Here is a 14,358-nt window from a genome sequence, read left to right as displayed (position 1 = left end):
GTCGGTGCCTTGACTTCATCGGAGGAATTGACACCACTGGGAAACCAGCTTGCCAAACTTCCGCTTGATGCTCAGCTCGGTAAACTCATCCTGTTATCTTCAGTCTTTGGGTGTCTCGACTTTGCCCTTAGCGTTGCGGCAACCCTCTCCTCCAAGACTCCTTTCGTGGCACCTATGGGGGCCAAAAAGCAGGCCGATACTGTAAGGCTAGGCTTCAAACGCGGTAACTCAGATCTACTCACAGCATACAACGCATACTGTGCATGGCGCAAAGCCTGCACCACACCAGGAATATCCGAGCAGCAATTCTGCCGCAAGAATTTCCTCTCACCCATCAACCTCGGCAACATTGAAGATCTCAAATCACAACTTCTCGCTTCCCTAGCAGACGCAGGCTTCGTGTCCCTGGAGTCTGGTCAGCGTGCTGCACTCTCTCGCGTCCGCAACAGCGGCAGGGGTCCTAGATCCTTCGTCACAGTGCCAGTCTCACACAACACTTTCGACGCCAACGATGCATTGCTCAATGCAGTAACGGCATGGAGTTTCTACCCCAAGCTCGCCGTGCGCGAAGGTAAAGGCTGGCGCAACGTAGCAAACTCCCAATCTCTGTCTTTACATCCGCAGAGCGTCAACAAACTATCTCCAGCACTGAATCCTCCATCCTACCTCTCCTTCTACAGCATCATGCAGTCCAACAGCCGCTTCACCAATGCGCAAGAAACCGCGCCTGCGGACCCTTTCGTGTTGACTTTGCTTGCCGGCGACGCGAAGTTCGACTTGTATGCTGGTGTGGTAACCATCGATGGTAATCGCCTGCGCTTCAAAGTCAACTCCTGGCGCACTTGCTACGCGGTCAAGATGCTCAGAACAAAAATCAAGGAGTTCTTGGCTCGGGAGTTCAAACAACCTGGACGAGCTGTTGTGGCCGAGAAGCAAAAGGCGTGGATGAAACTTTTCGGGCAGGTGTTTGAGAATGTCGAGGCTGGTAGGGTTAGATGATTGTCATTGACATTCAACACAGGATCAGGACGCCAGTAAGAAGATCACGGTTATAGAAGGGTTTTCGTCGAACTGTACGATATTATAGATTTGCATGTCTTACTTGCCTTGATTCCTTCCTCAATGATACCCAGAATAGATAGACTCAAAGGAGCGATCGCACAGATACCGCAATTCATGTGGGATCTTTGATCAATATACAACAAGATCCCAAAACATCTGATCAATATTTCCCAGAATGATTATCCCTAAGATGTGAGGTTACTAGTGTGGTGGCAAACCATCGCATGTTTTGTGCAATCGCAAGTGCATCGACCGATCCATACATTGATGCATGGCTTCTGCGCACACGAACTACTCACCCGTTCATCCCGAACCTGCGTCACCAAAATGCCAACTTTCTGCGTGTGTAGTATCCACATAATCTCCTTGGGATGTCAATAAACACGGCACAAGATGTCGATATCCTCGATGTTCGTCGATGCATGGGCACATCTACGATGCAACTTTAATGCCCTCGCGATGCACTATGCAGTCAAGTGGGTTTGCTGATCCCACGACCCTGACGTGGTTCTCCTTGGATGCATATCTGCTTTTTGCTTCCACATCCTTTCTAGATACAGCTTGTTACTTTTTTTCGTTCTAGGAGAATAGAAAGAATAGGGACGGCCCGTAGATGTCTTAAGATCTGGGTTTTGCTTTATGCTTAAGTTGACGTGGTGGCTCGAGATGCAGGGTTTTCGATGTCTATATGGTGGACCTTGATGGCTGGCTGTTTTTGGCATTTTGAAGTAGATACACACAATATGCTCTTGCCCACCATTATTCACTACACGAATACCTCGCGTTGAACTCCCAGTGCCATTTGAAGCAGATTAAGTTGATCTTTTGATAATATGATACCAGCTATGTCGTTGCAAAGGAGTGTTGGAATGATATCAACCAGGATACGAGATCATCGACATTGACACGGGCTCAGACATTCGAGAATATTTTTCACTTGTACCATTTATCTGGTCTCCTGCTACCAGACTCAAGACCACAGGAAATTGAGTGGCCATGCGTCTCCTGGCAGGTCAATCATCACAAGTGGTCAACACAAAATTGGCTCGTTGTTTGAATGTGAAGAATCTTGTATTCTTTGAAGTTGTTGTTCAATAGGCTATGCTTGAATTGTAATCTCGAGTGTGTAGAAACAACATAGGAGAAACAAAAACAATTTTGAGAACATAGGAAACTGTGACGATGACCGCCCAATGCCTTGTCTGTGATGATGATGAACAAAGGAGACGAATAAACGAGGATAAAGGAGAAGGATGCCTGCTTTGGGCAAAAGGTAGAAGAATTGTAGCTGAGAAAGAAGAAAAGAACAACTAAGAGCGAGGTCTGCCTCTAGCTCAGAGAAGGGTATCCGCGCAATATTGACATACGAAACAGAATGTGGCCGACCATGTTGGGAAATCCCAAGAGTAAGAAAAAACACCGCCATGAAGTTCCCGTCCGATCAATGTCTAAAAACATTGTGATGCTGATGAGGTTTTGCGCCATGAGAAAAAAGATTCGCTTGAACGCCGCAGATGATAAACAAAGGATGATTGTGATGCAATCCAGCCGGAACGCCATGCATAGAAGGAGATTGTGAACATCAAGGAAAAACAATGATGAGAAAGATGAGAAGGCTGTGCCTAATATGAAGCAAGGCGGCGCACGAGATTGTGGCTCAGAGGGGAGTTGTCTGGGCTGGCGTCGAAGATGCCGATGGTGCTGAGGCTACGAGGACCCATGCGGTTGCCGGAGGTAGGACTATCCTCCATGTTGCACTGTTGACCAAAAGCAAAGGTCTGAGCACGGCTGAGCTTTGCGCGCTGCTTGAGCTTACCCATGCCCTTTTCGCACTCCTGTTCGTGGTCCTTGTGGTGCATCTCAACGTAGCTCTGAGGGAAGCACTTGGTGCGGTGGCTAGCAAAGAACTTGCTGTAGCCGCCTTCCAGGATGTACATCTCAGGGAAGGTGAGCTTGGGGTATTGGAAGTCGTTGACGGCACGGTCACGGTTGCGAATGAACTTGGCCATGCGAGGAGCACGGAGTTCGGAGTATTCGCAGTGAAGGATCAAGAGAGTGTTGGGAGTGACACCGCCGTGTTCGAACAAATCCGTGGTCAGCTTGTCCTTGTCGTTGTAGTTGACGGCACCGTTGATGTGGCCACCGTTGTACTCGTACTCGAAACGGCAGTCAACGATCAGGATCTTGTCGTAGTGGGAGTTGTAGTCGCCATTGAGGACGTTGATAAGAGTGTCCTGCTTGACGCGGGGGAGGCTGTCAGGCTCTTCCTCGTTGAAGAAGTGAGGAAGCTTGGGTTTGTAGGGCTCGTCGAGATCCATCGAGACGGAAGGAGACGAGTTGATGTGCGAGTAGTCGTCCTGCTGGCCATTGATGACATCGTCGGGGTGCTGGAACATGCTAAGCGAACGGCGCACCTGCTTCCTAGGAGGAGGGCGGACGGCGGCTGACTTGCGGACTTGCGAACCCAGAGGCGAACCGTTGGTGCGGCAGAGCGAAGTGCGACGAGAGGGAGGAACGAGATATGATTTTGAAGGCGATGATTCGCAATCTGAGGAAGGGCTCGAGGTGCAGCTGAGACCGGCACCACCGAACTTGAAGGTGGGGAGCTTGTGTTCTTGTGTGGGGACTGATGTGGTTGAGTATGAGTGTCCCTTACTTCTAACCAGGGAGGGTCTGAGGAAGGAAGACTTCTTGCGCTCAGGAAGAGGCATGGGCGAGGGCTTCTCAGGCATGGGAAGTGAGAGAGCCTCCTGGCACGAGAGCATGTCATCGTCGTCGTCGTCGTTGGCGGCAGGCTCGGGCGAGGGCGAAGGGAGGGTGATGTGAGCGACGAAGCAGGGCTGCTTGTGAGGAAGGGGAGAGATGTCCATCATGTCACCGGGCGACGACATGGGGACGGGAGGAGTGCAGAGGCCGTCGTACTCGATGAGCGGCGGGGTTGCGAGCTGCTCTGATCTGTCACGGGGCAGGAAGAGGTTTTGGTTGAACAATGAGCGTCTGGGGGTAGGAATCTGCGGGCTGTGGATTGTAAGCTTTGGGCACTCTGGTCTAGACCGGTGCGGAATGTGGTGCATACCTCTGATCAATGTGGAAGTTGGACGACAGGTCTGCTGCGAGACTCGCCGTGGGCGACGAGCCATGTGCCGGGCGCATCGTAAAGTAGTCGGGAGTCGTCTTCTTCATGCTCAATTCCTTGAAGTTGAAGCTGTTAGGTCCGACTGTCTGTGACTGGTACATGGATCTGGATGCTGGCAGATCGCGGCGGTTGCCCCATGGCGGGCACGGCGGCGGGTGCATGGCGGCCAGGGGAGATGAGAACTCCATCATGGACATTGTGATAGATAGTAGTGGTGGTAGTAGTAGTACGAGTGAGGGATGTGGTCGATTAAGATATCCAGTGGTTTAGTCGATAAAAGTCACTGCTGGGCGGATGATGAATTATGTGACTTTAGGCAGGACTGCATAGATATGGCTGCTGGGCGGTCGAGTGATGCTGATGGTTGATGCTGGAGGCCTAAGGGTGGGAATTGATCGATGGTATAGCTATATTCAATGCTGGATTGGCGGACGGTGATTGGCCGAGAGCAGGATTGGCGTGGCTGCTGAGATGCAAATGCAGATGGGTGATGTGGATGATGGCAATGGAGATGATTGATCCTTTTGATGCTTCACACAAAGCGAGTGCACAATCCTAGCAACAGCAACGGTGGGACGACTACGGCTCAACTGCCTTCTCTGAGGGAGCAGGAGGAGCTTGGAGCGGGCGCGGCTTGATAAAAGAAGGCTTACGGCAAGGAAGAGCGTTGGCATGGAGATTGCACCTCGCAGCAAGCTCAGGCAGGCCAGGCCAAGAATCCAACCAAGGCAAGGAACGCACGACCAGCGCGCACCAAAGCAAGCACCAGCACCAGCGGCCGCTGAGTCCAGCATGGACAGCCCCACGAACTCTGAACGCTCGCCCTGTCACACTCGCAGACCCGGGCCCCAGTTTAGCGAGACTGAATCCATCAAGCATGCCCTAGCCAAATCCGAACGCCATGACAAGCGCGCAGAGCAACGGCCCTCCCGTTGGACAAATCATATGCCGCACCCGCGACTGCAGCGCAGCTGATCATGCATAGCATTTGAGAAACTCTATGTGAATCGTTGTCCATCGTCGATACTCGCTGTCCATCCCCGGCAAGGACGAGCCTTGTCGAGCCTTGTCTGCTGCGATCAAAGGCGGACCTCGATCAAGCCCACATTTTTGCTGCTCTCATGTCTTTTTGTCCCGTGTATCGTCAGTGAACCCGCGTGCTGCATCACGACAGAGAGGGGTAGATCCTCAACACATTAATGCGAGCACATGTGCACAAATATCAGAGTTGCCCGGGTTGCAGCCTTCGTACCGCCGTTCCACCCATCTACATCCACATACCCACCGCACTGATGCTCACGCTTCGTCCAGACGGACGACGCCAAAGAAACGCGACACCATCCAACGCAGATTATTGTCTCGTTGCTCGGTAGATTGTCAAAGGTTTGCTCGACGCTGACAAGGGCCGCCGCCCGCCGAAGCCGTCCGTCCCACAGACCAAGCATCGCCCGTCGCAACTCCACCCAGTCGGGAATAGATGCAGCTTCTATTTTGTGTCACCATTTGCTTCACAGGGCATCTGCATCTCTGTCAATCAATCAATCCTCGCATCCTGCTGCCCACTTGCTGCTTCTCCTTGCCGCAGCATACGAACATCAAACTCAAACGAACAATCCCATTGTCGTTTGGCTCCCTGCCCTGGCCAGCTTTTCTGGCCAGCCCTGGCATGCCTTGGTATCTTATCGTTAAGTTGCAAATACGTCAACATCACGCCTTGATTCGACATAACATTGTATAGACCCTTCCCTTCATTTATCCACCTGGCGTCATGGCTGGTTCTCCGCAAGGAACAAGAATACGTGCGGATGACTGATCGCGTTCGCTGGTTGGCTAGCTGCGATCAGGCTAGACGATCCTCTGGCGTCCGCCTTTGGCGTATCCTTCTTTCTGGTTGAAACCGGTACTCGCACGGCCGCCCGCTTTTAACGGCGTTTCGTAGACAACCAAAAGTGGATTCCCAAGCTGCCATTTGCGTGCTGCGCTCGCGTGGCTTCGCAAGCTCTCTTCGACTCCGACTTGTGCATCACTTCTCTCCAATCGCAGATTCTCCGCGAACGACACGATTGTAGGTCATGCATGAGACGTCATCCTTGTGCCGTCCGATCACGACTTGACCTGCCTGCTACATCATGCCTGCTCCGCTTGTCTGATGTTATGGTATTGTCGGTTGCCATATCATTATTTGCAGCAGTAAACACAACATACGAAAAATGATGATTTTCTTTGCAAATTCTGCTTTAATATCTGAAGCACAATATCACGACTAATGACTGGTCTCCGTTGCAACGATGCGTTTGGTAAGCACCGACGAACGCCCTGAGGCACACTGACATGCGGCTTTGCCGTAGACCGTCGTCGGAGCCAAAGACTTTTCTGACTGGAATTACGGGCTTCCCTATCACGTCGCGGACTCGCGATATCCGAGCTTCTGTCCCTTGCGAGAAAATAGCTTTCATGGCTTGCTCAGCTGCAGCTCAATCGTCGTGTCACCTCTTGACTATTCCCTAAGACTCGGGTATGGCTTGATCGTGTATCCACACGATATGCGCGCTACAGGTCGTACACAGATTTGTGGAAGTCAGGGTTGGTCGTCGTGTGCGTGATAAACAAAGTTAGTGACAGATCCGCCAATGCGGATACTGGCTAATACCTGATATGCCATTGCACGTGATATGCTATTCTTACTTTGTCCTCTGTATAGGGCTGTTGTCCCTGTCCATATATCTATCCAGGCATATCGCGCCCGTTTACATCGATGATATTGACTCGTTCTTTTCGCTCTCCCATACTCTTCGATTCTCGTTCATTGGCGTCTCCTAGCGAACAGCCACTACTTTTGCTTTGTTCGCTTCCTATTACCTTTGCTGTCGCAACTTGCACTTCCTCGATGCCGGTCCGCGTAAGTTTCTTCTCGCTCAGCAGATGGTGATCTGTCTCCGACCCATGTTTGTTCCGCATCAAGCCCGTCGTACCACAATCGTCTAGATTGCAGTAGATGCTGCTCGGCGGAGAACAGACCTTCCTCAATATTGGAAAAAAGAAAAGGAAGCATGTGGGTCGGATGGGGCATTGAGAAGTGAAACTAAGTTGGTGGTGCTGAGCGGGAGGGTTCCTGCGATTGATTTGGCTAACGGCTTTTCGAACTCAAAGTATGCCAGATGCATTGTAGGTCGTTGTACCGGTCATATAACAGCACTTCCCCAGCTTAAAGCAGCATGCAACTTGCACTCCTTTCACAGCAACGTCTATCGCAGCCAAATTTTACATATCACGCATCGATGAACGGCCACGTCTCTGCACACAAAAAATTTCAACCACAATGGCGCCACTAATTGATAGGCTCAACAATCAAACGATCAACATCACTATCGATTCTTGTCATGATACCTATCTGCACTCCTGCGGCGGACCTTGAAACCCTCGACTCAAACATGCTGCCTCATTCGTCATGATCGTTGAGGTTCTTCGAGAAATACCAAGGTAGACGTTGTTCAGCGCATCCATTCAGCCGGATGGCAGGGCGACGACGAGACACCAATGCATGTATTGCTTCTCCCCGGTCTTAATGAGGATCATAGTATCATGCGCGAAGGCCCGTACCCTGACTTTTGATGGTGGAGTGGAGAAAAAGACCCATGGAAAGCTCAATTCTTAGCATGATGTTTCACTCAATCCGAGGAACAAGCAGAATTTTGCTAGTCGTCACGGTGCATGCGAGATGCGAGGGCGTGGACCTTTGACTCGCAGGGCTTGGAGAAATTGGGCCCTTGAGTTAGCGGATCCAAGTGCGCCGTGCGATGCGTGTACGAGGACGCATACAGCTTACAATGGTGTGGTAGCTCTCTCGGCCGTGTGCTACAAGCTCGACGCCTGGCTTGCATCTCACGCGTGTGATCTCCAGGGGGACGGTTTTTGCTGATTCGCGTTTTGTCTCGTATATTTCAAATCGAAAAATCGTGGCTGCAGTGTGGGCACAATCGCGGAGAATCCATTAATCAATCTTGTGTTGTACATGCATGTGGAAAATGTCAAAAATATAAGCTCGCTGTGCTCCAGCTTTGCGGCTTGCATCCGATTCAAGGGTCTCTTGTGCTGACTATGCTACTTTCGGATGAATTCACGTGGGAGCTTCCCCATACACTCAGAGATTTTATGGCGCGAATAATGTCTTCGTTGCTCTGCCATCGCATATACCCTGACACATCCTCATCAAACACTCTCCACCATGGCTGGAAAGCGTCGCCGAGACGAGACTACGGAAAATGAGACTGTCCAGGATACGACTCATCCCTCGCGCAAGCGACGTGTAGAATTTGGTGTTGCCGACGCTAAATTGGCTGCCCTTTACAACGATCTGTCTGACGATGTGAAAGCAACCAGACTGAAGGCTGCAGCAGATTTGATACGCACCCTTGCAGATGCCGATTCCGAAGCCCTGGACAAGTCCCTTACTCGATTGATTAGAGGTCTCTGCAGTAGCCGTAAAGCCGCGAGATCTGGATTTTCGGTGGCTTTGATAGAGATTTTGAAGCTGACCACCAAATCTCCGGCCACGGGTGCTGAAGGCGTGAACTTGACTCTTCCGGCTATCATCGACAAGATCGTCTCAATCACTCAACCCGAGGAGCAAAGCAACAACAAGGTAGGCAATGTCAAGTCATTCACACGTGGTGCACCACTGAACCTGTGTAGGAAAGAAGAGATCATCTCACAGGTCGATGCTTTGGTTTCAAGTCTCTCATTCAAAGTCAACTTCTCTTTGCAAAGGGTGCTTCTGTAGCTGAATGGGAAAAGGTTCTTGATCACATCTTCAAGCTTGCAACAGAAACCACTTGGCTGCGAAGAGAATGTGGCGTGACTCTCTACGAGACATTGGCTACACTAGCTCAGATCAAAGATCTTGACATCGAATATGTCAATCTGCTCGTCCAGAGACTTGAGCCCTTCAAGCTGAGCAAGACTCCTGAAGGTCTCGCCATCTGGTTGACCACTTCTACGCTGTTCCCGAATGCGAAGCTACCCAAGGGAGTATGGAACCACAATGACCCTCTTTCTTCGAAGGAGAGAGGCACTGTAGCAAAGATTCTGCGCGACAACGGTGCTCAAACAGAGGATGGCTCAGCTAGCAACAGCACTGGCGCCGCACAAAGCACACCTTCTTTTGCCTGGTCCGTTATTCTCTCGCATCTCTATAAGCGCCACAAGCCCAGCAAGAAGTCGGAAGAGAAGATCTCCGACTTCGAGAAGTTCTGGATCGAAGCGGTAGATCGTAAGATACTTTTTCTAGACCAACTGACATGTTCAACGACTGAGCTGACCTGTTGACAGAGGGACTGTTTGCCGCATCTAGCAGTACCGAACGCAAATCTTTAGGTCTCCAGGTCGTCTCTATGGGAATCTCAACTGCCCCAGCTCAGCTGCTTCATGCTGTGTTCAGCCCCAACGCTATGCGCTGCATCATCAATCAACGTGCCGGGCAGGACCGCTACCTCCACGAGGCAGCCAAGGGTCCACTGGCGCAAATGGTTACTCGCTCAAAGTCTGATCAAGAAAGCATTCCTGTGATGCTGAAGGGTTTGTTATCAGGCAACGGCGCTGTGGATTTTGACCGTTTGACAAAGTCCAAAACGGCCGAGGACCTCTTCGCTCGCGCAAAGGACGAGAGCGCAGCTGACGCTCTGACGCTTTTGCAACAGCTCTCAGCCAGACCAAATGCCGAAGATCAGCCGCAGGCCGATACCAAGCGCCGCCTTCTTGCTGATATGATGCTGAACATGGCTCGTAAGCAACAATCCGAGGAAGGTAAGGATAATGACAATGTTGCTTCTCTTGTCTTGTCTATGGTGCCTTTCGGCTATGCCGATGCTTCTGCTGGTGCTCTGAAAGCATCCCCTCCATTATCTGAAGCAAGCCAAGAAATGTTCCGCTCGCGTCTCATGTCTTGTCTCAACCACATTCTGTCTGCTCGTATGGACAAAGACTTTGCCATTCTTGAGAAGGTTGTTGAAGAGGTCAAGGCAACTGACGCTGCATCCAAGACTGGTCTCCGAACCAAGGCCGACAAGGAGATTGTGGAGAACTTGGAAAATGCTCACAAGACTTTGAAAGCTCTCAAGAAGCTTGAGCAAAAGCAGAAGGATAGCAAGAAAGCACCCCTGCGTGCTTTCAAGGCTTTGTACGCCCTTTCTATCCTGCTTGTTTACAACGGTGAGGCCGATGTCGTTCCTGTCCTGGAAGACTTGGAGTTATGCTATCAGTCATGGAAGAAGAGCGAAGATGCTTCTGTCATGCTTGTTGAGATTTTACTCAGCTTCATCTCTAAGCCCTCTGCTGTCTATCGTAAGATTGCTCAACAAGTCTTCGAAGCTTTCTCTTCACAGCTTGACGCTGAGGGTCTGCAATCAATGCTCGACATCCTCCAAAAGTCTGAAAACCTTAGTGGTCAGCAAGAACTCTTCGAGCAAGCTGATGATGCTGAGGAGGATGGTGAGTCGGGCTCGGATGAGGACGCATCTGACGTAGAAATGATCGATGGCGAAAATGACAGCGACGTTGAAGTAGACAGCGATGTCGAAGTCGTCGACGACGCCGAATCTGGTACTTCTGAGGATGACTCGGATGAAGAAGCAGACGCTGAAGATGCTGAAGATGCCGACCTCGAAGACTTCGAGAACAAACTTGCACTTGCCTTGAAGACCCAGAAACCTACAGAGGGCGACTCAGACTTTGATGAGTCTGATATGGACGACGATCAAATGATGGCCTTGGAAGGACATCTCACATCCATTTTCACAGAGCGCAAGAAGAACACAAGTAACAAGAAGAAGGATAACAAGGACGCCAAGGAGAACATTGTCAACTTCAAGAACCGTGTTCTAGACCTCTTGACGATCTTTGCAAAGCAGGAACACTCTAACAAACTGACTCTGGATTTGGTTCTACCCATGATCACGCTGATCAGAACGACCACCAGCAAGCAGATCTCGGACAAGGCTTTCGGCTTGTTGCAACAATTTTTCGGAGCTTGCAACAAGACCAAGGAATTCCCCGAAGCCGAGGAAGCATCCGAAGTGCTCGCCCTGCTACATTCCGTCCACGATGAAATCCGAGCCAACGCTTCGAAGTTGCACAGCAACGCTTGCAGTCGCTCGAGTCTATTCCTCGCCAAGATTCTGGTTAACCTGGATCCGAAGCATTACTCGGATGTTGCCGACTGTTACAGCAACCTCCAGAAGGAATGGTACGCCGACCCGAAGTCGCAAATCCAACCCAGTGTTTTTACCGAATGGACCTCGTGGAGCATCACCACAAAGAAGCACAACAACTGATCTCGGTACGGACCGACATTCGAGAAGCTCTGGACAGTCGTGACAGGCCTTTCGATGTTGCAAGGAACGCAAAGCTCGGACCTTGGGGTTGACTTCGAAATAGGCGTCCAAGGCCTAATTGCGCAAAAGGATAGACAGGCTCTTGCGCATGTCGAATTCGAAAAGGCAGACCGCCTAGACTAGAGAGGCTCTCACTGACGTCAAGTATTTTGACTTCAATCAATTTATACGGCGTGCCCTCCCATCATCTGGGTCTAGGCGCTTTTTGATTGTGTATACTCTAATTCCAGCCCAACTACCAAAAGCACCTGTTCCCCGACGTCAGATCTAATTTCGCTTGTTGCATAGATACCTTTCATACCAATCACAATCACAACACCACATCGCATCCGTTCATATCTCCCTTTCATTTCGGCATACCGTTCAGGCTATCGATCCCCATAACGTGTTTTCAGGCCCATTCTATGTAGTCACAAGTCGTGGTATGTTATCCTAAAGACTGACAAACCGTTTGCAGACAAAAAAGTCGTTGTCATGTAGCGTAAACGTAGTGGTTCAATTTGCCTTCCGAGCGCATTCCGCATAGACATGTGTTGATAGATCCCTGAGGCTTCCAGAAGCCGTTGGCCGTTGCCCGCACCCGCTCCGTGTACACAACCTCACCTGAAGGCCTGACACTATTGTCAGTATGTGTATCTGCGCCGAATGCTTAATTGCTCGGCTCTTGTGAGCAGAAGAATACTGGTATAGCCGGCGCAAGTATGGAAACTTTGATAGCTTCGCTGAAGTCGTTTCTGGAAGTCCAGATTGTTGTTTACAAGCTGACATTATCGCTAATTATCTAGGGGCGACCGAGGTTTATTTTGCCATTTTGCCCCTTTCACTTATTGCAAATGGACCTACAGGAGTACACTCCTAATCTCACAACACAAACAATTGGTTGTCGCGTGCTCTTCTAGTCCCTGCATATTATCTCACCACTGGCATCGTCAAACATAACGGTATGATGCCAGAGATCGTGGATGTACCTACTCTATCTCATTATTCCACGACATCATCAATCTCAAACTTGTTCCTTTGTACCTGGTTGCTGCCCAAGCAATTCCAAGTCCTTTTATCGATATAGTCGCTGATTCTGATCGATGTTGCTGGATCTCCTCCAGATCTGCGACGTCATACTCAGAAGTCACCCGTGCGCTTAATGTTGATGGGCTAATTTCAAGAATAGATCACACTCACTACTATTGCACAAAAATCAAGGAATTGTTCCTTTGGACCCTTCACCGCTGGATCGTTAGATGGACATTGCCCATGTTCCTTTCCCGCGAGCGTCCGCCCTGCCGTGAACACAATTCGGTGACAGAAGAGGCGTGCAAACTATCGTGTTGTGGCAGTCGTGAGGCGTGCCGATCATACAATTGACCCTGGATGGAGGAAGCACACACGTATGCCTCTGCTGCTTTTTTGACTAAGTGTCTTCCTTCCCGCTCGCGTTTTCCAAGGAAACAGTCGTCGGCACGCATTGTCTTTCTTTCATGACTCACAAGGGACAGGGTGTTGTTTGTGAGCTTTGCGTTGCGTGGGAAGCAGAAGCACAGGTTCTCGATATTCGAAACCTTTTGGATGGATGCGGGTGTTCCTGAAGATCGCGAGAGCAGTCAAACCATGGTTTGCATTTGATCCACTCTACACGTGCGTTCTCTCTTTCTTTGACTTTTTCTTCAATCTATTGAGTCGTGTCTTTTTCGTTTTCTCTACTGGCAACAAAATTGCACTTGTAGAAATTATAGGAGACAATTTGTTTGCTTTGTTATGCTTCTTTTGCCTAACGAATTTCCCTTTACGCTCTTTTGCGCTCCCACTAGAATCATAAAACTCTTTTTCGGATTGCGAGTCAGCAGATCTAGAGTAATGTGCTTGCACGTTGGATATGGAGGCTGTGTCATAGGAGAAGACGGTGCATAGGGACAAAGTCATCAAAGTCAATTGCCATACCACAAATTTCCCCAGGTTTATAGGAGAGAAATCACGGATACGCAACGGCAAAACGGATATCGAAAGGAGTCGCAATTGCGTGTCAATCAAGAGAGATATGAACAATCAAGGATGGACTCTGAGACATTGGCTCATGACGACATGAGCAATGGCATCGAAATGCGGAATCGCGATCTCACTCCAGTGGGGATTTGGAGGAGGATGCGATGATATATTGTTGCTTGTATTGTTGTTTGTATACAAAAGTGAAACAGCAGATGTAAGCAAATATACACAATGCATGCTGCGATATAAGAGACTTGAGAACGCCTGCCGAAAGTCACTGATCCCTAGCTCTTTCCCTCTGACAACTTGCAACTCCAATCGCCGAACTGCTGGATTCTTCTCCATATGCGATATACGACCAACAAGACTGGTATCCACAAGGCTAGCAAAATCCGAGAGAAACCCTGACCGAAACCCGGATGCTGGAAAGCAGCCTTTCTCAGCATCAATAATGCTCCACCTTTTTCATGCACTGCATCGAGATCTACTCTTTTTGGATCCTTTGACTTCCTCTCTTCCGGTTTCACGATTTCCATGGACGAGAAGAGGCAACGCATCATGCGAGTAACCGCTTCGCGCGCGGCAGAAGGGCCCACTGCAAATCGACCACCTTCTTGAGCTTCGCGCTTGCTGCATGACTTCGGCCGAACAAGCCGAACTCATGAAACGTAGTGATACTCGTATGGAGCAGAGCAACGCAATCAAGGCACCGAGAAAGACGCCATGCAAGTACGCAATAAGTTCCCCCAAGTCATGCAACCAAGATATGCAAAGAAGAGCACAGAAAAAAGT

The 14,358-nt window shown here is 50.0% G+C and overlaps 2 protein-coding genes across 2 annotated transcripts; one reads left to right on the top strand and one right to left on the bottom strand.

The window, feature by feature from the left end:
• Nucleotides 1-2,684: 2,684 nt before the first annotated feature.
• M437DRAFT_51603 (Rhodanese-like protein) lies at nucleotides 2,685-4,386 on the bottom strand (the record flags this gene model as incomplete). The annotated part of the gene is made up of 2 exons (XM_041022207.1): nucleotides 2,685-4,080; nucleotides 4,139-4,386. The coding sequence occupies 2 exons, from the start codon at nucleotides 4,384-4,386 to the stop codon at nucleotides 2,685-2,687; spliced, it is 1,644 nt and encodes a 547-aa protein (XP_040878602.1).
• A 4,037-nt stretch (nucleotides 4,387-8,423) lies between these two features.
• M437DRAFT_51385 (uncharacterized protein) lies at nucleotides 8,424-11,526 on the top strand (the record flags this gene model as incomplete). The annotated part of the gene is made up of 3 exons (XM_041022169.1): nucleotides 8,424-8,849; nucleotides 8,891-9,467; nucleotides 9,527-11,526. 3 exons carry the CDS (start codon nucleotides 8,424-8,426, stop codon nucleotides 11,524-11,526), a joined length of 3,003 nt encoding a protein of 1,000 aa, XP_040878601.1.
• Nucleotides 11,527-14,358: the final 2,832 nt, after the last annotated feature.

This window comes from Aureobasidium melanogenum, assembly GCF_000721775.1.
Source record: "Aureobasidium melanogenum CBS 110374 unplaced genomic scaffold scaffold_14, whole genome shotgun sequence".
Lineage (NCBI taxonomy): Eukaryota > Fungi > Ascomycota > Dothideomycetes > Dothideales > Saccotheciaceae > Aureobasidium > Aureobasidium melanogenum.
The sequence above is the reverse complement of the archived record's forward strand: the minus strand, read 5'-3'. Positions and strand labels throughout refer to the sequence as shown.